The following is a 14,897-nucleotide window of genomic DNA, read 5'->3' as shown; positions in this document are numbered from 1 at the left end:
CAAGTCTAACGGCTCGATATAGCACGTGAACACCCAAATGAATGTAATCTAAAGTCTTCATGCTGTTTGTGCCTATACTATAACATTCCACGCTCGCACATGTGACCGTGATTCATTGTGATAATTGGGCGTTGGCAAAAGATGGCTGCCCATGCTTGCTCACGTGGCTGAGACTTACCCTACACAGGAGTCTTGCTCTGAACCAGTAAATCCAGCTGTATATGTGTAGAGATACATGTACATATCCTAAATGTAGAGTGGAGAATAACATACAATCAGTTTCTATCACTTCCATCTGAGAGGAAGGCTGCCGCTCTGCAGTGGAAGCGCAATATGTTTCACGTGAACCACAAAGCGCAACTATGGGGCGAATGCGTGGAAAGACTATATTGTATTTGATCGTTTTTAAACGTGCAGTCGGGAGCTACAATATTCCACACTCGTGTGAGGCTAATAAACGTCACCATTGTGACGCACACCACTTTAACATTAAGGCGTTTCAGTGGGTTTTTGGAACAGTAATAAAAAGCTTTTTAGGCCAAGCGAAACTCCTGTGAGGGAGAGAAGTGGGGAAGATGCATTTTACACATTTAATGAAACAAAGGCAAGAATGTTATAGAGGACGTCTGTAGATGGGTGTGGCGTGTCGTATCCTGCGAAGGGTGCACAGATGTAATTCAAATTCTCTCAAACAATGTTGAAATCCTGATGATTAGGAATTATCGTTGCAAAACAAAATAATAATAATAATTAACAATGTGTGACCCTGTGCAATTTTTCTTGTATTCATGAAGATTTAAATGTGCGTGAGTATACGTGTGTGTGTATATAGTATGCTACGAATCTAATATTTATATATTTATTTAATTTGCCCGCACCTGAACGTTTGCGTGTGGTTTTTATTATTTTTTTAAAAGGAAGTCACGTAGATAAATGACTGGTATGGCGGAAAATGTTGTAAGATGAAAGACCGTGTTTAAACCGGTTCTGTTACAGGATTCGTTTCTTGTTGATATATATGCGTTGGCCCGAATTTGGGCAGTTGTGCTGCGCGTGCGAGAGTAGAGGGCCATGTTACTTCTCGCGCCACGTTTTCTGTCGAAATGGCGCAGCGGGGCGAGGGGAGCAGATGGTATTGTTTTATTCAGATTTATTACATGCTTGTTGGCTTAGAGTTAACTACATTTATTTAACGTTACATGCGGCCGACTTCAGAACAAAGCCAACATTAAAATAAGGCGAATATAGGCTGATGTTTGAGTGACACAGGAGCCGTCTTTTCGCCATTTTTGGAGCTGTATCTACAGAGTCCAGTCCGCTTTCTGTTCTAGACTTGTTTTTAAAAGTAGAACGTATGAATGTGTGGCTCTTCGTTAGGCTCCAGCAAGTAAACTGAACCCCATTTTGAAGAACTGCTCTGTTGACTCCTGTTAGTCACTCTCTCTCTCTCCGCTCACAAAATGGAGGCTATCGCAGCTTCCATCTTCTCACAGTGTGCCTCTCACGGCGGAGCGCAGCATGAACTTTGACCCAAACAGAGGGCACGTCCCCCTTTTCCATCAGTAAAAGGATTCCAGAAGTTGTTGTTTTCTAATGGCCATCGCTTCCCAATCCACCAGAACACCGAGACTAGGAACCGGAACACGCCCGCGGCTTCTCCACAAACACGGCCCCTTCCTCTCTTCGTTCACCAAACACCTCAGAGCGGCCAACAGACCCAAAACCATCAACGTACAGCGCATTGTTTTACTTAATACCAAAAAAGCCCTCTTCGCGCTGTTGTTTAACCCAATAAACGGACATTTTCCCCGAAAACAATCATGTGTCATATTATGTAACATTTTGTAGTGCAGTGTTAATAATCTGACAGAATTCCGGACTGATAATTTGGGCCCCTTTTGTGTTTTTTCCCTGCATTAGTTACAGGGATTCCCCTACAGTGAGATAAATGTGATACCACAACCACTGTGAAGGCTCATGTAAATACATATAGATATTAAGCTTCCTACGAGCAACATTAGGTTTCTAATGCAATAGATACATCTACAAATAAATCAACAAAGAGCGGTGTGACATATCGGGCTTTTTCATCTACAGGGTATTTTCCTAAACTAAAATGTGTGTGTGGGCACCACCGTAGGAGAGTTTACAGATAGTAGTTATGAAGATGTTTATCTTATTTCTGTTTTTTACCCAGTTTTGTCCTGTTAAGATCCTGTTTCTTGTTTGAGTATAGTTAAATATCACATTTTTAGGTCTCCTGCTTAATACTGGATTCAGCATGAAACTAACCATTGGCCAATTTTACGTCTAAAAAGCTTAGAACTCCTCTTAGAACATGGCAGCTGTAACCCAGTATAAATTGTGTCCCCTTTTAAAAGTTCAATTGTTTGCCCATAACCCCAACCCCCTCTATTCTGGTTTGCTCTGTGGCTCTTTCAGCCCACCAGAACGTTTCCCCATCCAGGGTCATAGGTCGAGATGCAAGGTTGGAGGGCTGGAATCAACACTCAGGACTAAACTATTAGTAGATGTATTGGACATCTCTCTCTCTCTCTCTCTCTCTCTCTCTCTCTCTCTCTCTCTCTCTCTCTCTCCCTCTCTACCATACCATGCCAAATTCCTCAGCTCTGAAGACAAAAGAGAAAGAGGGAGGAGTTTTTTCACATGATAATGCAGTAAAGGACCTTAGTCTCTTTTTTTCCCACCCCCACTGGTTGCCAGTGCAGAAGCATTCCTCAGCTGAGCATGTTTCTCCATGCATATTGTGATTTGGTGGCAGTCAAAAGCATGTGGCCCCTAAAAGCCAAAACCATACAGGATGCACAAATGCACATCTGTATTGGGATGTGTGTGTGTACAAATGCTTGCTCTTTAATGTAATTGCATTACATTTTTTATCCTGTTTAATTGAATTTTCCAACATTCATTAATATATTCTTGGTATGTTTCAGCATATTTAATTAAAATGTGTATATGAATTTTGTAAAGAGTTAGTTTCTATCTCGCATTGCGTTGCACAGTGACGTAGCAGGTAGTATCGCAGTCGCACAGCTCCAGGGACCTGGAGGTTGTGGATTCAAGTCCCATACCAGTCCATTCTGTCAGGAGTTTGGCGTGTTCTCCCCTTGTCCGTGTGGGTTTCCTCCGGGTGCACCGGTTTTCTTCCATAGTCAAAAAACACGTTTGTATGTGGATTGGCAAGTTGTCCATAGGTTATAGTTGTCCATTTGTGAGTGTGTCGCCCTGTGAAGGACCGGCGTCCTCTCCAGGGTGTGTTCCTACCTTCCACCCAGTAATTTCAGTAAGGCTCCTCACCCACCCCAACCCTGAACTGGATAAGCGGTTACAGATAATGAATGAATGGGTATTTCTTTGATTGAATTGAGGACATTATCATTTTGCTGCATCTTTTCACTACATGAAAGATTTGAAATTGAGATTGTACCCTAATGCCCAGTCTGGATTCAGCATGGGATATGAGTCATTGGACCTGGTCATATCCTAGACCAGCTGTTGTAGAGAGTGTAGTGGAGAGGCTCATCCTTTCAAAGGTATTTTTGAATGAATAATTCTTTCAGGGGGACACTGACCCACTTGTGTAGTTGATAAAGTCATGTACTACACATATATATACAGCAATTGAATTTGACACTTTTAACAGCAGTTACTTCTCTGCTAGACCCAGACTCTGCTAGCTGTAATTTCTGTTCAGTAATGCAAATTTCTTTGATATTAGTTCAGTGTTAATACAGTCAAGTGATATCGTTCCTCTGCTAGTCACAACATCCAGTAACTTTTGCACTTTTCCACTGACCATGAAATATTTACTCAGATTTTTATGCTTGCTAGTGCCTGTATAGTTTCCATTAAAAATGTACCCCATATCTGAGTAGCAGCTTTTCATCACTGATGGTCTAAATTTTGTCCTGGATCAATTTAGCACCACACCAACTTCCCATTCTTTCCCATACGACTTGAAGGATTTGGAGGATTCATGATCTTTGTGCTCTAGGGTATGTGTCTTTTTTTTTTTTTTTTTTTCCCCCTTTGCATATCTTTCTGTCCTGCAGGAAAGCATAATGATGAGTATCCCCTCCTTTCTCTTTTTGCATGTTTGTACATGTATTGGCAAAAGCTGTTGCAGCTAGCATCTCTTATGTACCTTCATATAACTTAATTAGTTTTGGCTGCTGTCATGATTTTAGATCTAGCCCTAATTTCCCAATAGCTTTGTAGCTCACCCGATGATGTTAAGCAGTATCAGTCTCTCTAGCTAAGCTTGGAGTAGCTGCCATGTTGTACCCTGAGACAGCTTGAAATTATTTACAGCTTTCCCAAATTTCAACAGCTACATCTATCACAGCCAAAAACAAAAAGAAAGCTGTGAGTCTTTAAGTTTTCTGCTGTGGTTCTTGAACAGATATCTAGCATGAATTTGCTTATTTTCTTTAATCTCTGACATGCCTGCACAAACAAGAGTGAACTACTATCAGATGGTTTCCTCTTCCTTGCATTGTATGGAATAACCTTTTATCTTTAGGGGGCAATTAACTGTCCCTTCAAAACCTCAGCAGACATATATTAGACCACAGTTTAAGCTATGGCTTTGATATTATCTGTCATGAATATTTGGCAACAAGTAGCTAGTGCAGATTTTATACTAGTGTCTACACGGCCGAATATTTATTTTTCCTCGTTAAGCATAATTGCATCAATGCAAGTTACCTACTGTGACGTGCCACACCTTCTATCCTCCTTCAGGCGTTAGAGTTAATGTTGCATCAGCATGCCTTGAATACCGAGCTTCTGGAGTAGCCTTTGACCTCTTAGTGGGGTGGGGTAAAGAGAAGAAAAAAGAGTGGGGGATGGTTGCCTTCTCAGGTACTGCAAATGCAGAGAGTTGCCATTCGGCACTGTTATACGTGATTAATAAAGAACTATATATTTTAAGCATTACAGACTAAGAAATCTTAGCTAAGGTACTATCCATTTTGTAACCAAATTTCATCATGCCATTTTTTACCATGTCTATTAGTCCATGAGTTAAAAATGTTTATTAGTTTTGACATAAAGGTAACAGTGTGCTAATCTCTGTCTATATAACTTCGCTGGGGTGCAAAAACAAATCAGCACATCCCACGTTAGTGCTCTTAAAGCGACGTTTGACAAACTCCGTCCACCGTCATTATGGTGTGTGTGGTCCAGTTGCTTAACTAGGCTCTTCAGGGGAATGTTTTCATTCACTCGAAGAACCTCTGAATATTCTGGCCTTCTCCGCCTAGACCATAATCAGCTTAGAATTTCTCTTCATGGACTCCTGTTAAGAAGAGACTGGGAAAAGGATACAAGGCTGTGAAGGACCACCCCCTTCCTCCCCACCCTGCCCCCTTCGCCCGCCATTTCCAGTATGAACTGGAGAAGCTTGCTTGCCTGTTACACTCAGCTAGGTATATGTTTGTCTTAAGGTATGTCAGCGAGAATGGCAAAATCAGTTAATGGTTCTGATCCTCTGACCTGGTGATCCGTCCAAAAACATCTCTCATAGTGTGTTAATTAATCTTTTTAAAGCGATTAATTTTTCATTTATGTTACCTTTTCCTTAGGCTTTGAAACAGTTATGAAATCAGTGTTCCCCCCCCCCCATTTTGGCCTGGTTATAAAACGTATTTTTCAATCTCAATTCACTTTACATTAATTTTAGTTTTTAGTAAACATTTTTACTGACCTACTCGTTGTGGTATGAAAAAATTTATAATTAATTTATTAAAGTAAAATTTAGATCACAGTTGTCTCATGGAGGTCCCATTGCTTGACAAGCACATTTACTAATTAACAAACTGATTAAATTAAAATGTATAATTTTCTGCTCATTTTAACTTTTATTTAATTAATTCTTACACACACATTTTTGGAATGAGAAATCTGTTTTTGTGATATAAGGGCCTAGTATTAGGCACTTAGTGTTAATAACAGTGGTTAGCTAACAGTGTTAGCTTAGTTAGGTTAATGTTGTCTGCATTTTGTTTAGGAAATAACTGAGAGTTAAACACCTGAAGGCGTTACAAGACTAGGAGAACTGACATCTGTTATGGGTGTACATTGTTGATAAATGCTTTCTAACTGGTAGACATGGCTGGTTAGAAATCGGCATAAAGGGGCCCTCTGACTGAGCTGTTTTTACTGGTCTGTCAGTAGGGCTAAACAATTGTCACTATTCTCTCAGGAGAGATTCATGCTTAATATTGTTATTGTGACTTTTTCTTATTGACCAGCCGTTATGAACTGGATATGGAGCAGGACTTGCGTTCTTAGTTTACATAGGTTACATTCAAAGAGGGTAATATTTGTGTGTGTAAGGTAAGAGATGGAACCCATTTTCTTTTGGTCCCAGCTCCCTATTCTCTTCACCTTTTTTAGTTACTGCCTCCTGCAATTGCCCTTTCAACTTTGCTGCTGATTGGCTGAATCAGAAACTGCCGACAGGAAGTGGCAAGATGAAGGTTGATTATACTCTGTGTTTCCTGACTAGGATACATCCTGTGCACCAAGTTTTTTTTTTGTTTGACCTTTTACCCCCGCCACAGGCTTCATCTATATAATAAGCTGGAATTTGTCACATGTAGCCTATGTTAGTGTGTATGTTGTAAGAAGGGGCCCTACGTTTTGTAAGGCATTGAAATGGATATGAAAGCTACGTCTTTAAGACATTCATGAATGTAGTACCCTAAATTTAAATTATATTAATCCCGTTAATGTTTATCTTTTTTTAATTATGCATAATGAGTACTTTATGCTTCATAAGTATTGTTCATATCATCCCAGCCCTAAAGGCCTACCCTGAAGTCTACAATGAGATCTAAAATGTTTGAATTGCTGTTGTGGGTTTTTTTTTTTTTTTTCTTTCTTTCAATCAACTCTATTTTAGTCATATGAGTATATCTCACTGGTTCCAAAAACTGTTCTAATTATGTCTACAAATGACAATCTATACCCATAATAAGTATATAAATTGTCACTACAGGCTTGCAAAACATGTTACATCACTTTACAAATAAGTCAGTTAATATTCCAGTCTAGGTAATACATAAGTTGTTAAAAGAAATATGGCATGGCTTAGCCCATTTTTCTGTTAGATGTGTTGAAAAGTAGTGAGTAAATGTAATATATAAATAATATTATATATTAATAAATTTAAATGATGAAGACTCTAGGCCAAATTTCAGTTCTGAACTGTTGTTGATGAATTCCTTGACCTGGAAGTGTGCACAGACCTTTTGCCTCCTGCTATTTGCTTTGGTGTCCGAGGATTTAGTGCTTAATACTTTTCCCAATTTATCCGGGAAAATATTCTTTCTTTAAAAAAAAAAAGTAGAGAAAATCTGAAGGACGTGTGAAGTTGAATGAGAGTGGTGTGAAAATGAGCCTCACAAGCTCATCCTCATGTTTTGCGCTAACGTGAAATACTTGTTAAAAAAAAAAGTTTGCTGCTGTCTATTAAACTGAACTACATTTGGCTGTATGGTTGCACCTTACACTTGTAAAGCATAACACCATACATTACACCAGTTTGAGCTCCAACAGCTGTGCAGTTTCCATTTTTGGAAATACATTTAGGAATCCTTTTGAGTGCTTCAAGGGAAAAATGTTGTCTTCTGTTTGCAGGGTTTTTTTTTTTTTTTTTTTTTTTTTACCAAAACACTAAAATCCTAGCCAATTCTGGCATGAAAATTTTAGTCATTGTTAAGAACAATGTGGCCATGGCCCTGTAGTGTCAGTTGTGTAGGCGTGTGTTTGTGTTGTTTTGAAGTGTGAAGCATTTGCACACATTCTTTGTATACGGGCCGGGAGTTCAAATGCTCAGTGTTTGTTTGTGAAGGAGCGTCAGGGTTGACGTGCTGACTTTGAGACTTGTCGGTTTGGCAAATTCAGATGTGCTGTAGGTGTATTTCTTATATTTGGCTACGTTGTTTGTACTGCAGTGGTTCTGTGGTTATAGTTTTTTGTTCTCGTGGTGGTTATAAGGATGATGTAGATGTAAAATTAGAAAATATAGTTTCCTAAATGATGCTAGTGTATCACAATATATTAGTGCATTGTGACTGGCATGTTAGTTTTTGATTAGTGATTAAGGGCTGTAAGAGTACAAAATTTAATTTATAACTTTGATTTTAACATTGTACTTTTATAACAGAATAGAAGAGTTTGTGTATCATCACTCGTCTTAAATTTGGTTAGATTTGGTAATGCACCGATGTGGCGACTGAGGCCATTATTAGTTGTACTGCTGAAGCTATAACTTGGACATTTAGAAGATCTACTATAATTTTGTACTAGAAACCACATTGCAGAATAGAGAATAGAATTTTATTTTATTAGAATAGCTCAGCCACACCTAAACATTTTTTAGAAACAAATACCTATATGTATGTCATTGCGCAATCCTCGTAATACTGCAATGGTTTTTTATATATATATATATATATATATATATATATATATATATATATATATATACTAAAACTGTAATGCCTTTTTGTTATATAGATAAATAAAAGCTCAATATGAAATGAATCATTGTAATACAGAAATTGCCCATGTGTTGAACTGTGTGGGTGTGTTTGTGCTTTGCACAGTGGTAGCATTTGAAAGTGTGTTTATAATTATGAACGATGGAATGTGTCTCATTGTCTGTGGCTCTGAAGGGGGGGGTGGGGGGGAGACTGCTGAGTCCTCCAGAGCAGCTGAGACCGGCCCATCATGCACCAGGCCATGCGGGAGCTCGCTTGCATGTTCAGCAACAGAGGGGCCTCCAGGGGAGCCGGCCGCTGTAACGGCTGCTTGGAGATGCACCTGCTTTGTGTGTGTGTGTGTGTGTGTATTCATTGTGTATGTATGTGAAAGTGTATAGGCGAGCCACATTTTATATATGTTGAGAGTGGGTGTGTTCATGCATGCACAGATGAACGGGATGTGACTTGTAACATGGAAAAAATGTGCACGCCTGCAATGCATGTGGAGGAATCAAATGTTCTTTGCAATGACAATACATAGGTTTTTTTTCCCGCTTTTTTTTTTTTTGCTCTTAAGGTGAAAGAAAAGGCTGTCAGAACTTGTGGCATGATCATAAGATGTGCACACACAAGCATTTCTTCCAGTATGAGCTTGTGCGTTGCCTACACGTGGCATATAGGTTTGGTGGTCAAAAATATTTGCAGTTATTGTAATGCTTATGGGTGATGGATATTACATGGTGTTTATGTCAGATTTGACCAGTTGGACCAGGCCAAAATAAAAGTAAAAATGACTATAAAACAACAGAAGAATGTCATGGATATTTCACATTCTTCACTGCACTAAATACAGTTAAACTGAGCAAACTTTTAGTTTTAGTCAAACATTCATATGGTAACTGGGTTTTTAAGTATCATCAATATCAATTATACATTTTTACAAATTTTTCAGTAATCTATTGTGAAAAATAATACTTGTGCATAAAATTTTGGAGATGTGTTTTGGGGAATTTAAGATAATACAATTCCCTAAACGTAAAGTACACATTTGTAGACTAAATACTTCTTTTTGTCAAGTGTTAAATGTTATATATAAAAAATATATACCAATTTGTGTTGAACAAATTTTGAATATCTAGGTTGCTCTGTAGTTGGTGTGTCTCTTTTTAGCAGAGTATCTCTGTTGGGTTTTACTAAGAAATATTTAAGAACTGATTAGTCCCTTCAGGAATAGGGCATTATTTTGAAATGCGCTGCTTGACCCTGCCCCCAGCTATAGGACAATGCCATAAAATGACCCCAGCCCCCATAGAATGAGCTTCACTCTCTTACTCCAGGGATTTCGGACGAGTCTTTATATTATATTTGTTCTTCTTTATGTCAGTCATCCGTGGTCTGCTTTTAGTGTGTGTGCGTGTGTTATTTTGTTGTAATTAACACGACTACACCTCAGACCTTTTGCTGTGCTAAAATGTCTACCACGTTGGTCATTGTTTTTATACCCATTCTCCTAACTCTCCATTTCACCAGATTTGGAAAATAACATACTACATTTATTTAGTTACATTTACTTTAGTACTTTTTGACATAATGTACTCGCAAGAATAGTTATTTTTTCAAATAATACTAATCTTAAGTACATTTGAGAGGCAACAAATGTGTTTTTACTCGTTTACATTCATCTACTATCCTAATTGCTTTTTCTTCTGCAAGAGGAAACACATTAACCATCCGTAATTCCTGATGATTTTTCATGGCACTTATGAATAGCTGTAGTTCTACATGGAAGAGCATAAAGCCAAATGAACATTGCAGTCTTGAACAATTTGATTCTAATCAACATCCACTGTTAATGGTAGATTTTTTAATGAATTTGTCCCCTAAAGTGCTTACAAGATTGACGTTGCCTCCATTTTTCTCGTATTTTTACGGTTACAATTTCCAATCAATAATTTAAGGTGGAATGGAACATTTTTGTTTATGGAGCTGGCAAACCACTGAATGTTACTTCCTTCAAAAGAAGAAATTGTATCTAAATATCAGCACAAGCCTTTTAGTATTTGCAGCCCATGAGATATGTTAGTAGCAATGTAAAATTCACCTGTAGCAAAAACACAACAGGAAGCAAGCAAAGAAAACGATACTAGTGGAAAAAAATAAGAAAATTTGGCCACGTTAAGTGAAAAAACAAACAATCATACAACTCAAACTAATGTATGCTTTCTTCATTTGTTGTCTGAAGAGCATTGTTTAAGGTATATTTGATTTGGTGTAACCTTACTGTATCAGGCTCTGATTCTACAACGCTATTCTGATTATTAAATAAGATCCCGTAATGTAACTCCTTACTTTGATAGTACCTGAATACAGTGAGCTACTCATCTCTTAACCTCACATAACTTGTATGTTTTTCAGTAGTTTTTGATCCATAAGATACTGCTGTGAACAACAGGTTCCATTAAAGCTCATGGTGTAATGCATGTGCAATGGTTGCATGTTAGGCCCACAGTAATAATGGGCTCCTCAATAGCAGCAGTATGCAGATCTAGCTTTGAAATTTTAATTAAGGGTGGCCCCCTATCCCCTAAACAATAGGGAGACACACAAAAAAGTGTCCTCTTCCATGTCTCAAGCTACATCCATTTTTTTTTTAATTTTATTTTCTTTGTCACAACACTACTAAGGCATTAAAGCAACCGAAATGTTTTGCGTCTGATGGCCCATGATGTGAAGGGTTCACAAGGGCTCGTGTGTGGCAGGAGGGGGATGTTTGTTGGCAGTTGAGGGGATGGAGGGGCCTTTGTGTGTGTGTTGGGGCGTCAAAAGTGGGGGTTGGGAGAAGGTAGCCTGGAGCCATTGATCAGCGCTAAAGCGGAGACATGCAAAGTGAATGATGGTTAACTTCATACTTGTGTTGAGGTCATCTAACGTATATCTTGTTTCTACCACCAGAATCTAGAAACTTGTCTGTGGGAGACAAAAAGTGCAGTCCCTTCATTAGTGAACCGATTGACTACATCACGGCTTGTGAGATAGATACATGGGAGCTAACAAAATGGCCGACACCAACTCGGACATCTTGTTTGAAACCACCTTTGAAGGGCTGATCCTAGATCAGAGTGGTGCTCAACTCCTAAATGTCTTGATTGGTTTTGCACATCGGAACCTTCAATTGGGTCACAATTTCAGGGTGTAGCGGCCCAAATTGGGTAATTTTGGCTCTGCTTGCACTGCTAATCTCTTTGATGGAAACTGCCTTGGGTACAGCTTTTGTGACCTGATTGGCTCCTTTACCCACCATTTCCATGGTGCCTGGGAGAGCAAGGGGCGGAGGGTGGGAGCGCCTTACTCCTCATTCTTCAACCAGTGGGTGTGACCTCCAGGGTTCAAAGGTCGTTAAAGATTCTTCTTTTAACCCTTTCCCAGACGCTACAGAGTTTGTAGTGTAGAGGTGGAGCTCCTCCCTCATGACCCCTGGCGTGAACTAACTTCCTCATTTCTTCTGCATGCCTTCTCTATTCCCTCAGATCAAAGACTCCCTCTAGAGGCTCCAATAAGCAAAGGCAAAGATTGCATACTTGGCTTACAGTGCTCAAGGTTTAAATAAAAGACCACAAATGTAACAAGCCTTTATCCCATCTTGTTATTGTCCCACTGCCCTTTGCTACCTCATTGGCATTGTGTTGGGACATCATGGTGCTGTGGACACTTGGCGCATGCCGTTACTTTTTGCTTCCATCAGCTTATTGTTTTCCACAGGTTTGGAAAGGTAATTCACTCTCCATCTCTCTGTCTCTTTTGCTTCATCCCCCCCCCCCTCTTGCATCTGTCTCAGTCTCTTCCTCTTTTATTACTCCCTCTCTGTCTCCCCCTCCCCCTGTTAGCCCATGTGCTGGGTGGGTTCCAGGGCAGCTGGCAGTGTACTACAGTCGTCAGTGTCCGGTTTCAATATACCCATTCAATCTCCACTCACTGCGCTCTCCCACCCTGCTCATGCTAGCCACAGGCAGCAGGCTCTGCAAGTTGGCAGCATTCGCACACACCCTGCCAGTGTTCCTCCACTTCTTCAACATATTTCACTATATTAGCCACTTGGTCGGTGGTCATGTGTGCCTTTTAGCTTATAGTGTATATTTTAGATTTTTCTTTATCGGTTTTATTCGACTAAACTAACAAGTATTTGTTAAGCTGTTTGTGGGAAAAATTGTATGTGCACAGACAAATCAAACAGTTTAGAACCTTTTATTTATATTATTTGTTTATTTATTTATTGGTACTTTATCAGCATTAGTTGTTCCCTCTATCTTACTCAAGGTTTGTTTGGGAAAGTTTTTGTAAAGTGGTTTTAAAAAGAAAATCGATAACATTTTATTGACAGTTATGTTCAAATAAACTAATGGTATGGGTTAAGTTCAGTGCTGTTAAATGGTGAGATTTAATTAAAGAGGATCGTACTATTTATCAATTCCATTTGAATATTTGTTATATAAGATTCATTAGTTACAAATTACATTTGTGTTCAAAACCACAGTTATTTGAAACTGGTTCTTTCTGAATAAACTAGACGAATAAACCTGAATTAAACCAATTCTATCAAAGCAAAATAATGACCTATCACTTAGTTATTTTGAATAAGGGTTGTCTGTATTTCAGACAAGATGCTATTGAACTTGTTATTGAAAATGTTTTGCTGGTGACTAAGGAAGAGCATTTTGTCACCTGTTGATTTATTTTTATTTGTTTTCTCCCCTTAGATGAGTTTTGATGATATACTAATCTCTCTCTCTCTCTCTCTCTCTCTCATGTATTCCTTACAGGACCAGAAAACTTCAGATTAGAAACATTCCACCCCATTTACAGTGGGAGGTGAGTTATTTAAGTCTCTAAAAATTTCTTCTCCATCCCTAAAATGGAAATATTTTAGATACAAAAGATTCCTAGCACTACCACTCAGAATTGACCTAAATTAAGATTTTAAACTGAAGCCTTTGGAAACATAAAATGTATTTTAATATTTCTTATAAAACGAAATCTGGTGCCAGAAGAGTCACTCGAGTCCTTCAACAGGTCCTAGCTGAGCAAACATAGCTGCTGTTCGGGATGTAGTCAGTGCATTAAACTAAGCTGCCCATCAGTTTGGGAAGGCTTTTTTTTTTCTTTTTTTTACAGGTTAAATTACAAATAATTGAATTTTTACAGTCTGTAATAACATACCAGCGTAACTGAATTAACCAGAAACACTGAAGTTAGTGACAGACCCCATGGTTCGTTATCTCTGTATTGTGATGTCATCTCTATTAATTATCTTTGATTGAATAAATTATAAAATAATTTAAGACATGCAGCAAATACATAACAGAAATGTCAGGAAATAACTTTACAATAAAATGTATTATTTGTTTGGCCGCCATCTTAACTTTTGAGACATTTAAAGAAAGCCAAGGAGCGCAATGAATAAATGTACTTTGGTTAAAAAACAAAAAAATATATAAATAAAATAAAAGTGACATTGGGAGAACACATTTTTATGTCACATATCCAACAAATAGTCAACATCTCATTCCTTTCTTGTAGAACGAGTGTCTTTCAACATTTTTAGTGGTTGAGGTGCTGTTTGAGTTTATACCGTTTCTAAAGTTGTTTATCAACATTTAAAGTTTTTATTGTAATCTTGCTCTAAAATTTGCATTGTTTTGTTCATGAAGTCTACAGTATCAGCTCTATTGATTGTACATAGTACATATTTGAAGGAAAATCTGTGCTGGTATGAATTAAATGAATAGCAGAGGAGACACTTGAAGTCTCAGGATCTGTAATTAATTGCTTCGATGAACATATCAAAGTTCATCAGTGTTTTACCAAAGTAACGAACTGGCAGGCGTTTTTTCCTAAACTTTTATAAACAGCACAAATCTTTGGAGCAAGGGCGTTTAAACAGTTGAAAAGTTTGAGTGCTGAGGAGAATCGATATCAGAACAATGAGATAAAATACATATTCCCAGCACTTTTGTGAAATGCCCCTTGGCAGGATCTTACTAAATTTGACAAGGAAAGAAAGCTCATTTCTAGTGAAAAGATATCAGAAACCTAAGCATCTGAGAGTCTCTGACAGGCAGTACGTGTAATAGGTGTTTAAGTGTGGGGCGTGGCACAGAGCACATTGTCTTTAATGGCTGCTGTGGTGACAGGCTGCAGCTTGGGCAGGGCGGGTCTCCCTTGGCTTGGCCAGCCTCCATTGGGCCACGCTGCTTGCCAGCCTCTACATTCTCCATCGTCCACAGGAGGGCAGCAGCCTGCTTTTCAGCACGTCGTTGAGATAACTATCAATATTTAGATTTGCAGGAATTCTTTCACTATAATCTGCAGATAAACACACTTGAAAAA

At 38.6% G+C, this 14,897-nt stretch overlaps 1 protein-coding gene across 1 annotated transcript in view; it reads left to right on the top strand.

Moving 5' to 3' along the window:
• The window catches only part of LOC136686040 (insulin-like growth factor 2 mRNA-binding protein 1), a 41,861-nt gene that overhangs the window by 17,765 nt on the left and 9,199 nt on the right, over positions 1–14,897 (top strand). Inside the window, exon 3 of the mRNA XM_066659516.1 lies at positions 13,331–13,379. Within this exon, the coding sequence (XP_066515613.1) occupies positions 13,331–13,379 (49 nt within the window). The remainder of the gene's footprint in view (positions 1–13,330; positions 13,380–14,897) is intronic.

The sequence above is a fragment of the Hoplias malabaricus genome, unplaced genomic scaffold, assembly GCF_029633855.1.
Source record: "Hoplias malabaricus isolate fHopMal1 unplaced genomic scaffold, fHopMal1.hap1 H_2, whole genome shotgun sequence".
In the NCBI taxonomy this organism is placed as follows: Eukaryota; Metazoa; Chordata; class Actinopteri; order Characiformes; family Erythrinidae; genus Hoplias; species Hoplias malabaricus.
Note: the sequence above shows the minus strand (reverse complement) of the source record. Positions and strands in the feature narration are given on the sequence as shown.